General features: G+C 39.1%; 1 protein-coding gene across 1 annotated transcript in view; it reads right to left on the reverse strand.

Moving 5' to 3' along the window:
• The window catches only part of LOC150083109 (uncharacterized), a 773496-nt gene that overhangs the window by 18024 nt on the left and 736960 nt on the right, over positions 1–18512 (reverse strand). Inside the window, exon 19 of the mRNA XM_090378391.1 lies at positions 17066–17184. Within this exon, the coding sequence (XP_090234517.1) occupies positions 17066–17184 (119 nt within the window). The remainder of the gene's footprint in view (positions 1–17065; positions 17185–18512) is intronic.

Consider the following 18512-nt stretch of genomic DNA (forward strand, 5'->3'; position numbering starts at 1 on the left):
GCTACTACTCTCATCATATACTCCCTCCTATTGTGTATGGGCAGAATTGCAGACACTTTTAAAATTTACCCTAACCCGTGACTTTTTTTTCAGCATTGACCTGTACTTGTGAAGTAAATCTGGAAATCTCTTACTCGTGCCCTTAAAAAATGTCATCAACCTTCGCCCCTGGCAGATATACCCCGGTCCTGTTCCACCTATCCTTTTTGTATAATGTATTTCCTGACGATAGAGTCATCAACAATAACTAGTTCCCATGGGACCACATTCTGCCTTGGAGATTGCCGCTGTGTTACCTGATGTACAGGTCTGAGCTCTAGCATTGTTGAGCAGCTGAGAGCTTGATGGGCCCCTCATATTAATTTCTTTGAGGACATCTACCGTACACCTCAAACTCTCATAGATGTTCATCAGGACGCAGAGCTGGCACCTAATTTATTCAGTCTCTGCACCTAGCACACACAAAGACATCTTCCTTGGCTAGATCGTGTTCTAGAAAGTTCTACAAACATTTCAGACTTCACACATTTTTTAAAAAGGTGATGCGTTGGAGAATCGTCCCCTTCAGTTCTCCCCTGAACCGCAGCACTCCTGTTCCTTTGTGTCCATTGCTTTGCTGGTCTAGTCTAGGTCATGATTCTGTTTAAGTATAATTTAATTAACAATGAAATTTAATAAGATTAATAAATTTTACTAATTAATTGATAATACTATACTAACCAAACATATTTCTAATACAGTGCTACTTGTTTCGCTATCTATGGACACTAAGTACAGTCGGTCCTCGTATAACACGTGTTTACATTACACGAATTTGATCATACACGATTTATAAATAGGGGAACGTTATCTTACATAACACGAACCGAATTCGCTTATGCACGATTCGCCTTTGTGTTTACAAGAAATGGCAGTCGAACGCGGAATCACCCCAACAGAACGCAACACGATAGGAATGAAGAAGATTCTGAAAATGTATTTATGTGTTTTATATCAGTGAAGGGGAAACACATTTCACCATAATAACGTAAAAACCCACACAATTCCAGCTATCGATAATTTGCAATTGCAATTAGATCGAGTTTACGACCAGTTTATAACAGATTCCACTAGCAGAAATGCAACTGGAAATTGTTTTTATTGTTTTATGGTAGTAACCCCCTAGAAATGTGCTTTAGTAAAATGTGAGGTGTTAATAGTGTATCTCGGCCTTTATGGTGTTGTTTATTCAGTTGCTACACGCACGCAGCTTTGTTTATGTGTATTAAGCACTTCTTGTTTTGTAATTGTGCTTTAAAAATGAGTAAAATACTTAAAAGACGTGAAAAGGAAGCGTCCTGGCGAAGACACTGCAGATTCAGAGAGAAAAAGAAAACAATATCGATAAACAGAGGCGGACTGGGTCAAAAATTCTTACCCGGGAAAATTTATAGTGGCCTCATACTACGGTTTATGGCCAAAATCACACCGGCCTCCGGCCACCCGGGATTTCCCGGATAAGGCTTATGGCCAGTCCGCCTCTGTCGATAGAGAAAAAATATGAAATTGTGAAACACTTTGAGCGAAATGAAAGACCATGTGGTATTGCACGTGCTACAGACCTAAATGAGGCAACGCCGAGAATTACAAAGAATGCAGAGAAAATAAAAACAACTTTCATAGTGGGAACAACTCAAAGTATAATTAAAATCCATTAGATTAAGACACAAGAATTGGAAGAGACGGAATGCCTGTCTTTTCTATCTGTTTTTCGATTTTCTATCCGTTTGGATAGAAAATCAAACAAAAAAACAAGTTTGCTTACGATAGAAGCAAAAGCATTAGCAATATTTTATTATGTAATAGTCGTAATAAAATACGCAAGCATTTTATTATGACTTACGTATTATAATTTTATTACGACTATTTTATTTAATATAATAAATTTTTTACGAATAAAATACGTATTTTATTCGTAAAAAATACTTTTTTAGTATTAAAAAATACTAAAAATACTTTATTATAATATAATAAATAATAAAAAAAATATTTTTTATTATATTATAATAAAAAAAATATATTATTTTTTATTACGTATTTTAATCGTTATAAAATACGTAAGTATTTTATAACGATTAAAATTACCCGATTATTTATTGTGTTTGGTAATGTTTTGGTTCCAAATGTGTGTTCAATCTTGGGTAGTCGGCACCTAACCCCACTTTTCCCATAGGGCCTGTTGTTTTTTTTGCACGATTTTCATTGCACGAGGGTTTCTAGGAACACAGCTATCGTGCTATACGAGGACAGACTGTATTAACTTTCTTAATACTTAAATGTTTATACTTAGTGTCCGTAAATCTATGGACACTAAGTATTAACTTTCAAAATCACTATCTAAATTCAAAATAAACCAAGGAGTTTGACTAGGACTTATGCTACTTATAGAAAATAATTTAAAATAACAATGAAGTCAATATCAGAGACGTGGTGTCACACAGATATAAGGGATGCAGAACTGCAATTTGGGGAGTACAACGTCTACAGAAAGGATAGACAGGACAGGAAGGGGGGAGGGGGTTATGCTATTAGTTAGGAAACACATAAAAACCAAGGAAGTGAAGCCAGTCGACATCGCCGGACAGTGCAGTGTTGAGTCAGTTTGGTGTGACATAAGCATTGGGAGATCAAAATTGAGAGTAGGAGTGTGCTATAGGCCTAATGACTCTGATGAGTATAATAAGGAACTGTACAGGGAAATAGAGTGGGCCAGTAAATCAGAGAGTCTTATAATGGGAGATTTTAATTTCCCAGATATTGACTGGAATTTGGGGGCTGGTTACTCACACACTAGCAGGGCTTTTGTGGATTTATTGGATGATTGTTTTCTACATCGGCATGTTCGGGAGGCAACTAGAGGGAGTAATACTCTTGATTTGATTATCAGCAGTGATTCTTCATGCATTAAGAATCTGCAGATAAACGAACCACTAGGTGGCAGTGATCACAGTGTGCTGAAGTGGGATTTACTCAAAGAGGTAACTACCATTAGGGGTAAAGGGAAGGGTTATTGCTTCTGTAAAGGCGACTACGATGGACTGAGACAGTATTTAAATTCTATACAGTGGGACCAACTGATGATGTTACCAACAGCAAATTCGAAATGGGAAGCATTCAAAGAACTTATCTTGGAGGCTACTAGGCTTTACATACCAACTAAGAAATATTGTTCAAGGTTTAGGCCAAAATGGATGTCAGATGAACTAATGAGGCATATGGCAGAGAAGAAAAATGCATGGGATACTTACAAATTAACACATGACACAGAAGCCTATGATAGATACAAGTTGATATGCAACCAAGTTACAAAGGAGGTTAGGCAGGCAAAGGCAGATTACGAGAAATCCTTGGCAAGGGATGCAAAGAAAAACAGCAAAGAGTTCTTTACTTATGTTAACTCTAGAAGGAAGGGGATGAATCAGATTGGTCCACTTGATATTGATGGGTCAACTGTTGATGATCCTGCTCAGGTAGCTAACAAACTAAATGAATATTTTGCATCGACATTCACACATGAGGAGTTATTCAGCAAGGGGAATGCCAAAGGTGTATTCAACTCTAGCAGTAAGCTACAGAATCTTGAAATAACTGGGAGTAAAGTGGAGGAGAAACTGTTGAAGATAAACACAAAAAAGGCACCCGGGGTGGATGGGATCTATCCAGTTATATTAAAGGAGGCAGCAAACCCTTAGCCATAATTATGAGAGCTTCCTTGGACTCAGGGGAGGTACCCATAGACTGGAAATGTGCAAATGTGACCCCAATATACAAAGGAGGATCAAAGGCTGACACAAGTAATTATAGACCTGTGAGCTTAACTTCTGTTCCAGGAAAATTAATGGAGGCACTGGTTAAAGAAGCATGCAGGATCATTTAGACAAGACTTCAGTTATAGCTCAGACACAGCATGGTTTTGTTAAGGGGAAGTCTTGCCTGACCAACTTGATTGGATATTATAATGCAGTCACAAAAGAACTGGATGCAGGGAATAACTTTGATATTATATACTTGGATCTTAGAAAGGCTTTTGATACTGTTGCACATGGAAGACTGCTACACAAATTGGAGCAGTGTGACATTGGAGGCAAATTGCTGCTATGGATAAAGGGGTGGTTGAGGGGGAGAAGACAGAGAGTGGTAATCAATGGACACTGCTCATCGTGGACTAATGTTATTAGTGGAGTCCCTCAGGGCTCAGTGTTGGGTCCATTATTGTTTTCTGTATTTATAAATGATATTGATGATGGTATATCAAGCTTAATGTCCAAGTTTGCAGATGATACAAAGGTTGGCAGGGTTGTCAAGGACACTACTGACACTATGCTGCTGCAACAGGATCTGGAAAGGTTGAGCAGATGGGCTGAGAGGTGGCAAATCAAGTTTAACATTGACAAATGTAAAGTACTACACATGGGAAACAGCAACCCCAGAGCAACGTATCAACTCTGTGGTACTACACTGACAGTGGTAGAGAATGAAAGGGACTTGGGGGTGATTGTGCAGGCAGATATGAAGTTCTCTGAGCAGTGCAGATGGGCTGCAAGAGTAGCTCATGGAGTATTGTCAATGAGATACAGGAATTTTTCCAGCAGGGATAAGGAGGTGATTATTCCATTGTATAAGGCAATGGTCAGGCCACACCTAGAGTACTGTATACAGGTCTGGAGGCCTCATTTCAAGAAGGATGTACAGCTGCTGGAACGAGTACAGAGAAGGGCAACAAGATTAGTGAATGGAACAAAGGGGTGCTCTTACGAAGAAAGGCTTAAGTTTTGCAAATTACAGTGTCTGGAGACTAGGCACCAGCGAGGTGATCTGATAGAGGAGTATAAAGCCTTGAATGGTTTAAGCATGCTCAATGCTGATGGGATTCTTCCTCTAGCTTAGAAAAATCACCTGAGAGGGCATAAATTCAAATTGAGGAAAGACAGATGTCGGATAGACGTGCGGAAATTTGCCTTTAGCCAGTGGGTGGTTGGTTGGTGGAACAGACTTCCATCCCTTGTGGTGGAGGTTGATAGCCTAAATAAGTTTCAGGCTCAGCTGGACAGGTATTTGGAACGAACAGAGGGGTGAAGTGGAAGTGGGTTTTTTTTTTTTTGGCTGATGCTGCATAAGCTTGCTTTCTTGCATCAAATGCCTCTACTAATGCTAATGCTAAGACCAATAGAAATCCCTTTCGTTACTGATAGGATTCGAACTCGGGTCTTTTCCACTCAGCGATAGGTTATGCTATTAGTTAAGAAATACATAAAATCCAAGGAAGTGAAGCCAGTGGATATCGCTGGACAGTGCAGTGTCGAGTCAGTTTGGTGTGACATAAGCATTGGGAGATCAAAATTGAGAGTAGGAGTGTGCTATAGGCCTAATGACTCTGATCCCAGGGGCTCACATCTGGTGAGTATGGGCTTGGCACACCCATGATCCTGAGCTGGATATCATCATTCTTCTTTTTCTTGGTGATTCCTTTCTACTTCTCTCTCTCTCTCTCTCTCTCTCTCTCTCTCTCTCTCTCTCTCTCTCACTCAGGGTAACAGGGAATTTTTTTTTTGGCCGGTGCAGCATAAGCCTCAGGCTTCCTTGCACCATATGGCTAATAATAATAATAATAATAATAATAATAATAAAACAACTAAATATAAATAAAAACCTATCATTCGCTGGAACTGCAAAAATTTTGGTCAACACGTGGACAACATTGTGTGTATGCATGAAAGCATATATGTCTCATTTTTGGCGCCTCAGTAGCCAGGTGGGCAGGAGCAGCAGTGCGTAGCACACACTTCTTGATTAGACAGGGGTTAGAGCCCGTGACTACCAAATACGGAGGATGCGGAAAAGTCAGGGAATGACCACCACATATCCCAGGAGCAATATGGCCTTAGTTACTAATGCTCCTAAAAACCAAATAACAACATGTCTCATTTAGAATTTTTCAAAACCTTTAAGGGCCTAGAAGTAATCAACTTAATGATTTATTAATTATTCCATTATGCCGTCACTACTAGTCCACCAAGGGACAGATGACAAAGATTTCTCCAACTGTGGTCCTGGTTTCTCCCAAAAACTATCCAGTTTGACCCTGGAGTATTTATGACCTTCTTTTTATGAGCTGCATGTGTGTGCATCTGCTGTATTTATGTACATGAATAAGAGGAATGTTTGAGTGTGAGTGTTTAGGGCTATGTAGAATGGTTCGTGGTGGAAGCATCACGTGTAAGAAAATATCCACGATGCGCAAACCCTAAGTATAGTTAGTGAGTGAGTAAGTGGACGGCCACAAGCAAGGACAACCTGGATGACAATTCCATGAAACATTTAATGTCTCTGTGAGTGGAACTGTTCCATGATTCTGCCCCCCCCCACTCTTTAAGGGGGGAGGAGTTACCCTTCATCTCTTTTACTGTTTTCTTTTTGGGTAACAATCAGTCCTGGCTGGGTGATAAGATCCTTATCTGGAGATCTCTTTGGCTCCTATATGCAAGATTAAAAATGTTCCCTAATGTTGTTGCATCACGGCTGGACTGCAACATTTTTTCTTGCATTGTTAAACCCACCCATCCCTGCTTATAACCTGATTTACCTCTGTCCCCCCCCTCCTCTGGTTGTGGTGGTGGCGGCAGCGGCCTCGACCTCATGTTATGCACTCTTCCACTTGAGACTGTTTGGGGGGGGGGCTAAATTGCTTTTGGCTTCTGAGTATGGACTGCTGGGTATATACGGTTAGACCCCTCATTGCAATCCCCCACGTCACTCTGGCAACTGCTATCCGGTTTCATACTAACCTACAGGTGGCTCACTGGAACTCGAGGCCGCTAATTGAAACAAAAACTCTCCTCTGAATTCAAAATCAGGGATCCCCCCCCCCTCTGTGCTGCTTAGTTATTTGTGGTGCTCTCACACACACAGGCTGGCTGTGATAGTGACAGATAGAATGCACATATGTGGGCTGGGGGAGGGCAATCACCAAGTTGTGATCTGCGGTGCCTAAAGGACCCCTCACTTCAACCATGTAGGTTGGATATAGGAGGGATGTCGCATTGCTCTAAACTGAGCTGAGAGAATCTGTGTAAATTAAATATTTTAGAGATTGGTAAAGATTCAGATTTTCTGAAGCTAATTTAATTCCATGAGTTCTGTAGAGAAGTTGCGATATTCAGGGGAAGGGAAGCTGAAGTGATAGCAGAGGGAAACACTGCTGCTGCTCCAACGGCTTATTGAGATTTGGATCCATCAGTATATACTGGCAGGAAATCAACATAGCTCTGATTACGACTAGCATGGAGTTGTTTCGCGTTAAGAGTCAGTAGAAGATTCTAATCCCACTGAAGAAAATAAGTATCAAAGTTTAGTTGAGGAGGTGGGGGGGGGAGTCCAAGTTGGATGAAAGTAATTCATTACCTGTTGACTATTGTGAAGAGGAACTTTCAAACTCTGTGAAATTTCAAAAAGCCGTAGGCCTGCTGGTCTCATTTTATTAGCTAGTTGTGGATTGAAGAAGTATGGGTGAATAGGATGCACACAGAAAATTTTTATTTTGGCTGCATACTTTAGTAGTAACATTTTTATGCGAACCTGCAAAGGGGGTTCGTGAGCTTCAAGTGCAATCCATAATGCAAAGTGTTTTATAGGATCCAGCCAGCGTAGTACACTCCTTCAGGCAGAATCATAGACCGGAGCACCATAATCCAAACATTATCTAATCAACACTCTATATAATCGAAGCAACGCGGTACGATCTGCTCCACCAAGACAAAGCGGATAGAACTCTTAGTATGTGGAGCTTTTTGAGACAGGTATAATACCTGTACAAATTTAATATATTCAGGGAAGTTTAACTTGTTGTCAAGGATTAATCCTAAGAATCTGATGTTGTTGGCAACAGTAATGGTAAAGTCTGACGTGAAGTTCGGAATCTGTATGCAAGTGACCAACTCAAGTTCCAGTCAATATCCGTAAAGTTAAAATCCCCCATTACAATACATTCGGATTTACTGATTCACTCTATTTCTCTGTACAGTTGTTCATTGTACTCATCAGTGATTAGGTCTATAACACATTCCTACTCTCATTTTTGGTTTCTCAGTGCTTATATCACACAAAATTGACTAAAGATTGAACTGGTCACCCATGTCAACTATATGCAGTTGCAGATTTTATGTGCTTCTTAACTAAGAGGATAACCCCTCTTAGTAACATGCCGATAGCATCCAAGAGGATAACCCATATTAGTAACTCGTTCGTAACTTGCCGCCATTGTTATACGACAACAACGTTATATCCTGAACTAGATAGCGTAAGCTTAGTATACTACAGTATATAATATAATATCGTGAATTAAATTGTACTTTTAAGTAAATACTTATAATGAATTAGATTACAAACGTAACACAATTAATTAATACATAACTTGGTATGGAAGTTATATAAACCGAACTTGTAGATAATACTCGATACTGAAAAGTATATATAGCGTTATAACTGCGTTGGGATACAAGTTTAGAGTTATAATTTTGTACTGAAATTGAAATTTTATTGAAATTAAATCGAAATCATGACTCAGACCAGAGCAGCAAAGCAATAGTCTCAAGCTAATGGGAGTGCTGTGGCTCAGGGGAGAACTGATGGGGGCAGTTTCCCTCTGAATCACAGCCTTTTAAAACGCACTGCTTGATGGAGCAATCGGGTACGGGACATGATATTGCCATGGGGGATGTCTTTGTGTGTGTGTGCTTGATGTAAGGAGTGTTAAGGAAATCAGGCGACAACTCAGCGTTGTAATGCACCTATACGAGAGCTTGAAGGACAGGGTGGATGCCCTCGAAGGATCCAAACTGAGGGGCCCATCAAGCTCTCAGCTGCCCACGTCAACGCCAGAGCTTGCACTTAGTCATCACGCAACACAGCAGCAACCCCCAAGGCAGAATGCACTGGACCCACAGGAACTAGTAGTTGTTGGTGACTATTGTCAGGGAAATGGGGGAATATGCTTTGTAAAAAGGATAGGTGGAACAGGACCAGGGTATGGCTGCCATGGGCAAAGGTTGATGACGTTGTATAGCAGATGTTATCTTTTAAGGGCACAAAAGGTGATATAGTTGTACACGTTGGCACTAATGATATTAAGTGTAGGAGACCGGCAGAATTACTTAACAAGTACAGGTCAGGTCACTGTTGAAAAAAAACCCGTGATTTAGGGTTGAATTTGAAATTGTATGCAATTCTGCCCAGAAACGATGACGGAGTATATGATGAGAGCCTTGTCGATCAATTCGGCCCTGGAAATTTTTTTTCAGCCTGGTCTGTACTCGTTAACAGGAGAGACTACTTCTACAGGGATGGGATACACTTAAATAGGAAGGGTGCGAGAATATTTGCTGATGCTATCGAGGCAGTGTTAGGTGGGTCGGAAAACTGCTAGCTTGGGGGGGGGGATAAAAGGACTAATAGATTACCAGTAGCCACTGCAGAGGTGAAAGTGATTCTTGCACTGGAATGAGCAGCAGCCTGGAAAACAAGATGCAGGGTATTTCAGAGACTGCTGGAGTCATTGCGGTACAAGTAAACAGATGGGTTGTGTTAGGGTAGCTAAGAATAGGAACAGGTGCATGTATACTTGCATGCACACCAATGCTAGGAGTTTGGTAAATAAATTTGATGAATTTGAGATATTGCTCAAAACATCAAAGGCAAATACTGTTGGGATATCAGAGACGTGGTGTCACACAGATATAAGGAATGCAGAACTGGAATTTGGGGTACAGTGTGTACAGTGCAGTACAGTGTACACAGTACAGTGCGTACAGAAAAGATAGACAGGATAGGAAGGGAGGAAGGGTTATGCTATTAGTTAAGAAACACATAAAATCCAAGGAAGTGAAGCTAGTCGACATCGCTGGAAAGTGCAATGTCAAGTCAGTTTAATGTGACATAAGCACTGGGAGATCAAAATTGAGAGTATGAGTGTGCTTTAGGCCTAATGACTCTGATGACTATAATAAGAAACTGCAGATAGGAACTAGTGATTCCTTTATCTGCAGATAAAGGAACCACTAGGTGGCAGTGATCACAGTGTGCTGAAGTGGGATTTACTCAAAGAGGTAACTACCATCAGGGGTAAAGGGAAGGGTTTATGTTTCGTAAAGGCGACAACGATGGTCTGAGACAGTATTTAAATTCATTACAGTGGGAATAACTGATGATGTTACCAACAACAAATTCAAAATGGGAAGCATTCAAAGAACTTATCCTGGAAACTACTATGCTTTACATACCAACTAAGAAATATTGTTCGAGGTTTAGGCCTAAATGGATGTCAGATGAATTAATGAGACATATGCAGAGAAGAAAAATGCATGGGATACATAAAAATTAACACGTGACACAGAAGCCTATGATAGATATAAGTTGATCTGTAACCAAGCTACAAAGGAGGTCAAGCAGCCGAAGGAAGATTACGAGAAATCTTTGGCAAGGGATGCAAAGAAAAACAGCAAAGAGTTCTTTACTTATGTAAACTCCAGAAAGAAAGGGATGAATCAGATTGGTCCAAATTGATATTGATGGTTCAACTGTTGATGATCCTGCTCAGGTAGGTAACAAGCAAAATGAATATTTTGCATCGACATTCACACATGTGGTGAATTCAGCGAGGGGAATGTCAGAGGTGTATTCAACTCTGCCAGTAAGCTAGATAATCTTGTAATAACTGAGAGTAAAGTGGAGGAGAAATTGCTGAAGATAAACACAAGAAAGGCACTTGGGGTGGATGGGATCTATCCAGTTATACTAAAGGAGGCAGCAAAAGAAGTAAGCAAACCCTTAGCCATAATTATGGGAGCTTCCTTGGACTCAGGAGCGGTACCCATAGACTGGCGATGTGCAAATGTGACCCCAATTCACAAAGGAGAATCAAAGGCTGACACAAGTAGTTATACACCTGTGAGTTTAACTTCTGGGGTTGCTGTTTGGGGTTGTTTTCTGAGCAGTGCAGACAGGCTGGAAGACTAGCTCATGGTGTATTGTCGATGATATATAGGAATTTTTCTAGCAGGGATAAGGAGGTGATTATTCCCTTGTATAAGGCAATGGTCAGGCTACACCTAGAGTACGGTATACAGGTCTGGAGGCCTCATTTCAAGAAGGATGTAGAGATGCTGGAACGAGTACAAAGAAGGGCAACAAGATTAGTGAATGGAACAAATCAGTGCTCTTACGAAGAAAGACTTAAGTTTTGCAAATTACAGTGTCTGGAGACTACACAGAGCGAGGTGATCTGACAGAGGTTTATAAAGCCTTGAATGGTTTGGGCATGCTCAATGCTGATGAGATTCTTCCTCTTGCTCAGAATAATCACCTGAGAGGGCATAAATTCAAATTGAGGAAAGATGGATGTAGGATAGACATGAGGAAATTTGCCTTTAGCCAGAGCGTGGTTGGTTGGTGGAACAGGCTTCCATCCCTTGTCGTGGAAGTTGAAAGCCTAAATAAGTTTAAGGCTCAGCTGGACAGGTATTTCGAACGAACAGAGGGGTGAAATGGAAGTGGTTATTTTTTATTTATTTTTTTCTGATGCTGCATAAGCTTGCTTTCTTGCATCAAATGCCTCTACTAATGCTAATGCTAATCTTAGAAAGGCTTTTGATACTGTTGCACATAGAAGACTGCTGCACAGATTGGAGCAGTGTGGCATTTGAGGCAAATTGCTGCTATGGATAAAGGGATGGTTGAGGGGGAGAAGACAGAGAGTGGTAATCAATGGACACGGCTGATCGTGGATTAATGTTATTAGTGGAGTCCCTCAGGGTTCAGTGTTGGTCCATTATTGTTTTCTGTATTTATAAATGATATTGATGATGGTATATCAAGCTTAATGTCCAAGTTTGCAGATGATACAAAGGTTGGCAGGATTGTTAAGGACACTACTGATGCTATGCTGCTGCTGCTGCAACAGGATCTGGAAAGGTTGAGCAGATGGGCTGAGAAGTGGCAAATGAAGTTTAACATTGACAAATGTAAAGTACTACATATGGGAAACAGCAATGCCAGAGCAACGTATCAACTGTGTGGTACTACACTGACAGTGGTAGAAGATGAAAAGGACCTGGGGGTAATTGTGCAGGCGGATATAAAGTTCTCTGAGCAGTGCAGATGGTCTGGAAGAGTAGCTCATGGTGTATTATCAATGATATACAGGAATTTTTCTAGCAGGGATAAGGAGGTGATTATTCCCTTGTATAAGGCAATGGTCAGGCCACACCTTGAGTACTGTATTCAGGTCTGAAGGCCTCATTTCAAGAAGAATGTAAAGCTGCTGGAGCGAGTACAGAGAAGGGCAACAAAATTAGTAAATGGAACAAAGGGTTGCTCTTATGAAGAAAGGCTCAAGTTTCGCAAATTACAGTGTCTGGAGACTAGGCACCGGCAAGGTGATCTGATAGAGGTGTATAAAGCCTTGAATGGTTTGAGCATGCTCAATGCCGATGGGATTTTTTCTCTTGCTCATATTAATCACCTGAGAGGGTATAAATTCAGATTGAGGAAAGACAGATGTAGGATAGATATGCGGAAATTTGCCTTTAGCCAGTGGGTAGTTGGTTGGTGGAACAAACTGTAGGAAGAGAACATAGAGAAAACCTTGCCATATAAGAGCAACCCCCCATTTAAAATGTATGTTGCTTTAGTACTGAAATAGCACGCAAACAGTGAGTGCTTTCCAACACTCCCCTTTCAATGCTTATTGAGAGAAAGAGACTAAAAATTTTTTTTTTAGTCTCATTAAAAAAAACTTTAAAAATTCTGCTTTTTTTATAATATGCAGGTTGCTAAATTTCTGTGTTGAGTGATCATCACATTCCCTGTTTATTATTCAAAAATAATAGTAATGAATATTTCAAATAAATCTTTCAAAAGGATGTAGTTTGCAACCATTAATAATTGTTGGATCACATGGGAGGGTTTTATAAATAATTTGAATGAGAAACAAACACACAATTCACATTACTGTGTATTTTGAGTGATCATTGCTTACTGTGTTTATTATTCAAAAATAATACTGAATATTTCAAATGACTTTACAAAAAGGCATTTTACAACTTTCCTAAACTGTTCATAATCCTTAGATTATGTTGGACAGTTTTAAAAATAACTTGACCTAGAAATAAACACATAATTCTATGTTTTGTAAAATAAGTAGCAGTTAGTTCCCCATGGTAACATTACTATGAAATAAAAGTAGAGCAAAAGTGGTGGGCTGTACCTGAGGGATAAAATATTGCTATAATTCTGAGGAAACTAATAAATAAAAATTCAAAAACCATACCACTCAAAACATTTTGTCTATATTTATGAAATCACAAAGAATGTATAAAAAATCATAAATTTTTATCCTCAGCCAGCAAATAACAGGGGTGAGGGTTGTTATTTTCAAGTTACACCTCACAGGCAATTTTCAAAAATGTTGTCATGCTTGAGTCGCTGCTTCACTTACTCAGTTTTGGCAATAGTCCCAGTCAGAAAATTTCAACAAATAATCTATTTTACTAAAAGAAGCATATAACAAATTAAATTTTCACTACAAGCCTCTTTAAATTTAACCTCACCCTGGCAAACCATAATGCTGTGAATCTTCATGAACCAAATAACAAAACAGATTCAATTGCTTTTCAGCCTGTTACAATAAATAATATATGAGATATTTGGCAGAAGATAAGAATTGTGCTGGATTTGAGTGGAGCCATTTAAGAGGCATGCCATTCACCTTTTAAGAATTATTTAGTAGTATGGTTTTAGGAGCATTAGTGGCCAAAGCTATATTGCTCCATGTATACTATACTGTCTGTAAATTGTATGTATTCTGTGGTCGATTTTTTGATTGCTGGATGAAAAACACGAGTTTCTGGAGGAAACCCATGCTACCACTTGCCTGATACTGACTAACTCAGCCATTTTATGAAAAATGCCCATAAAAATTCCTCGTGTCATTGATGTGATGAACTCATGTCTTTTCTACCTGGTGTATGCATAGCAATTCATACTATGCATACACCAGTACCCAGTTGGTAGAATCAAGAGCCATTTTAGCATGAGTATTTTGCATCTACATTCACACATGAGGAATTATTAAGGTTTGAAAATGGCAGAAGGTTATCAAATTGTAGCAGTGTATTTAATGATTTTGTAATAACTGAGAGCAAAGTGGAGAAGAAATTGTTGAAGTTAAACATAAGAAAAGCACCTAGGGTGGATGGGATCTATCCAGTTACATTAAAGGAGGTGGCAAAGCAACTAAGCAAACCCTTAGCCATAATTATGAGAGCATCTTTGGACTCAGGGGAGGTTCCTACGGACTGGAGATGTGCAAATGTATCCCCAATTCACAAAGGGGGATCGAAAGGTGACACGAATAATTACAGACCAGTTAGTTTAACTTCTGTTCCGGGTAAAATAATGGAGTCACTGGTTAAAGATGCATTGCAGGATCATCTAGACAAGACTGCAGCAATAATTCAGACACAGAATGCGTTTATTAAGGGAAAGTCTTGTCTGACAAATTTGATAGGATATTATGATGTGGTTACAAAGGAACTGGATGCAAAAAATAATTTTGATATCATATATTTAGATTTCAGGAAAGCTTTTGACACTGTTGCGCATGGAAGACTATTGTACAAATTGGAGCAGAATGGTATTAAGGGTAAGTTGCTACAATGGATAAAAGGATGGTTAAGTGGGAGAAGACAGAGGGTGGTAATCAATGGGTGCTGCTCTTTGTGGACTAATGTTATTAGTGGAGTCCTATAGGGTTCAGTGTTGGGTCCACTGTTGTTTTGTATATTTATCAATGAAAGTGATGAAGGGATATCAGGCTTAGTGTCGAAGTTTGCAGATGACACAAAGGTTGGCAGGGTTGTTAATGACAGTAATGGCAGTGTGCTTCTGCAACAGGATCTAGATAATTTGGGCAGATGGGTTAAGAAGTGGCAACTGAAGTTTAACCTTGACAAATGCAAAGTACTGCATATGGGTAGAAGTAAGCTGAGAGAAAAGTACCAACTGTGTGGTACTACACTTAAGGTGGTAGAAAATGAAAAAGACCTATCTTTTTCATTTTCATTGCAGTCAGAGATGAAGTTTTCTGAGCAATGCAGACAGGCTGCCAGGCCAGGTCATGGAGTTTTGTCAATGATATATAGGAATTTTGCTAGCAGGGAAAAGAAGGTGATTGTCCCTCTGTATAAGGCAATGGTCAGGCCATACCTTGAGTACTGCATGCAGTACTCAAGCATACAGAGCATGTACAGAGAAGGGCAACAAGATTGGTGAGGGGAATGAAGGGATCCTCTTACCAAGAGAGGCTTAAGTTCTGCAAATTGACGAACCTAAGGGGGCATAAATTGAAATTAAGAAAAGACAGATGTAGAATAGATGTGTGGAAATTTAAGGAGGAACTGGACAGACATTTGGAGGGAATGGCGTGATTTTTTTTTTTTTTTTTGGCTGATGCTGCATAAGCTCATACACTTGCTTTCTTGCATCACATGCCACTACTACTACTACTATTTTAGAATTATATAGATACAAGCATAGTGATAAAGATTTCTTTGAATATAAATGTGCTCTATTGTTTATCTGTTTATTATTTATTAAATAGCAGAAAATAACGCAAGGAAGCAAGCTTTTTTTAATTAAAGTTTATATCCCCTTAATTGTATTGTTTGAGAAAGAGTAAGGATGTAATCCATTATTGGTTTACTCAATCCATTTAAGGTCTTAGACACTTGAATAAGGTTGCCTCGAAGGGGCCTTGATTTCAACCTCCTGCAATCTGCAGAACTGAAGTCATTTTTGATTAAGAGTATCATTTTGTATCCCGGACTAATCATATTGTTTTTTCTGAAATTCCAACAGATTCATGTCATTCCTAAAATGAGGCTTACACACCTGTATGCATTTTCAAGATGCAGGTTAACCATTGCATTATACAATGGGATAATCTCCTTCTTGTCCCTTGTAAAATTTCTGTGTACTGTGTACTAACTAGCGGCCAGCCTGCGAACACCGTTTTAGAGCTGTACCCTTGAAATGTAAGGAATATTGGATCTCGCCACGATGTTCATCATAACCTCAAAAGTCATCAATCATACTGCATGATGGAAGAGATAGGGAAGGGTTGACCGGAACTTAGCTCTAGAGACTAAACATGGGTTCCACCACTTCAAGTTTCCAATAAGCAAAGTGGTGGTATTTCACCGGTTGATGAGAGTCATCTACCACCTAGTACTGCCTGGTAACATAGAGGAGCAGCATTCCTGCATATGGTGTGGGCACCACACCTCGACCCCTGCTTACGTTGGTTCACACCTGGGTGGTCATCCACCAGGTACTTGTGCATGGAGTTATACCCAGGATTACTAGCAGTCCCACCATCCTGAAGGTGCAAGCAGAGGATTTGGCTGTTACAGACCGTCTGGACTTTGCCGAAATTGGGTCCACTTGACTTGAGTGTCACCCGAATATCAGTTCCATCAGCATTTTAGACTCCCAGGAGTCATATATATCTTTAAGTAAATCCCACATATAATCATTTTGGATATTCTTAATTCAGAAAGAGTTGTATAGAACAGTTAAATGAGGTACAGTTTTGCTACAGAATTGAATTTGATATAAAGGCAATAAGAGCTTAAAATCTTTTTAACAGATGAAATCAAAATTTAACATATCACTATAAAATAAACTCGTGGGGGCAAGGTGAAGTTACTTCAATAACTGCGAAGGGTATTTTCCGTGTACTATATAGTAATACAAACCCTAAAGTGAAAAATTTTGTTGTTTTACAGCTTGCTTTAATCTGCGAAAATAAGAATCAAAATCTGTTAAAAATCCAAATTATGACACTTGATTTACTCATGATTAATTATGACACTTGATTTACTCACTTTTCTTATCACACTGAAAAAAATCTATTTAAAGAAAAGGTTCACAAGCAGATTACTTTTATAAAATTCAAAGCTAAATTGCAACTAACCTTAATTCTACCCATGTAATCATCTCTTCAACTTCTGACTGCAGATCTTCAGGCAATTCAAAAAAGACATCGCTTTTAATGATGTCTTTATTAAGAGCAATGAATTCCAAAGCTGAGCTCTAAAGATTTAAGAGAATTGTGTTTTATTTTACTCACAAGTACTTGCACATAAATCAGTTACTATGAATTCTACTCTTAAAACTAAATACATAGGCGAGAAACTTATATCTGTAGCTGACTTTATAAACATTTACAGAATGTGAAAAGAAGACAGGAATACAGTCAGTCCTCGTATAGCACAATAGTTGTGTTCCTTGAAACCCCTCGTGTAATGCAAAATCGTGCAATATAAACAACAGGCCCTATAGGAAAAATAGGGTTAGGTGCTGTCCACCCAAGATTGAACACACATTTGTAACTAAAACATTACCAAACACAAAGTGTTGCCAGGGAAACTCCGGTGGGCCGGAGGCCGGTGTGATTTTGGCCATAAACGCTAGTATGAGGCCACTATAAATTTTCCGGGGTAAGAATTTTTGACTCAGTCCGCCTCTGTTTATCGATATTGCTTTTCTTTTTCTCTCTGAATCTGCAGTGTCTTCACCAGGACGTTTCCTTTTCACACCTTTGACTCATTTTTAGGGATTAAAGCACAATTACAAAACGAAGAGGCATGCTTGATACACATAAAGAAAGCTGCGCACATGTAGCAACTGAATAAGCAACACCGTAAAGGCAGAGATACACTATTAACACCTCACATTTTACTAAAGCACATTTCTGGGGGTTACTACCATAAAACAATAAAAACAATTTCTAGCTGCGTTTCTGCTAGTGGAATCTGTTATAAACTGGTAGTAAACTCCATCTAATTGCATTTGCGATAATACCGATAGCTGGAATTGTGTGGGTTTTTACATTATTATGGCGAAATGTGTTTCCCTTCACTGATATAAAAAAAAAACATAAATACATTTTCAGAATCTTCTCTTCATTCCTATTGTGGTGCATTCGATTGGGGTGATTCTGCATTTGCCTGCCATTTCTTGTAAACACAAAGGCGAATCGTGCATAAGCGAATTCGGTTCGTGTTCGTGTTATACATGATATCGGTCCCCTATTTATAAATCGTGTATGATCGAATTCGTGTAGTGTAAACATGTGTTATACGAGGACTGACTGTACAAATAAATTTTAACAAAAATGGTTAAATAAAATTTCTGTAACTTTGTTCAAAAGAAAACTATCATATCTTTAAAAAAAAAAAGAGAGAGAGAGAGAGAATCAAAATTGAATGTTTGTTTCTTTAGAACAGTTTGTTTATAGCATATAATCCAAGGAACACCAGAACTGCCAGTTAAGGTTGTGGATATTAAGCAAACATATTTCTATAAATATTTGTAAATTGTAATATACTTGTAATTAATACTTATGGAAGCATGATTAT

Source organism: Mastigoproctus giganteus, chromosome 7 (assembly GCF_048544385.1).
Source record: "Mastigoproctus giganteus isolate SK-2022 chromosome 7, ASM4854438v1, whole genome shotgun sequence".
NCBI lineage: Eukaryota > Metazoa > Arthropoda > Arachnida > Uropygi > Thelyphonidae > Mastigoproctus > Mastigoproctus giganteus.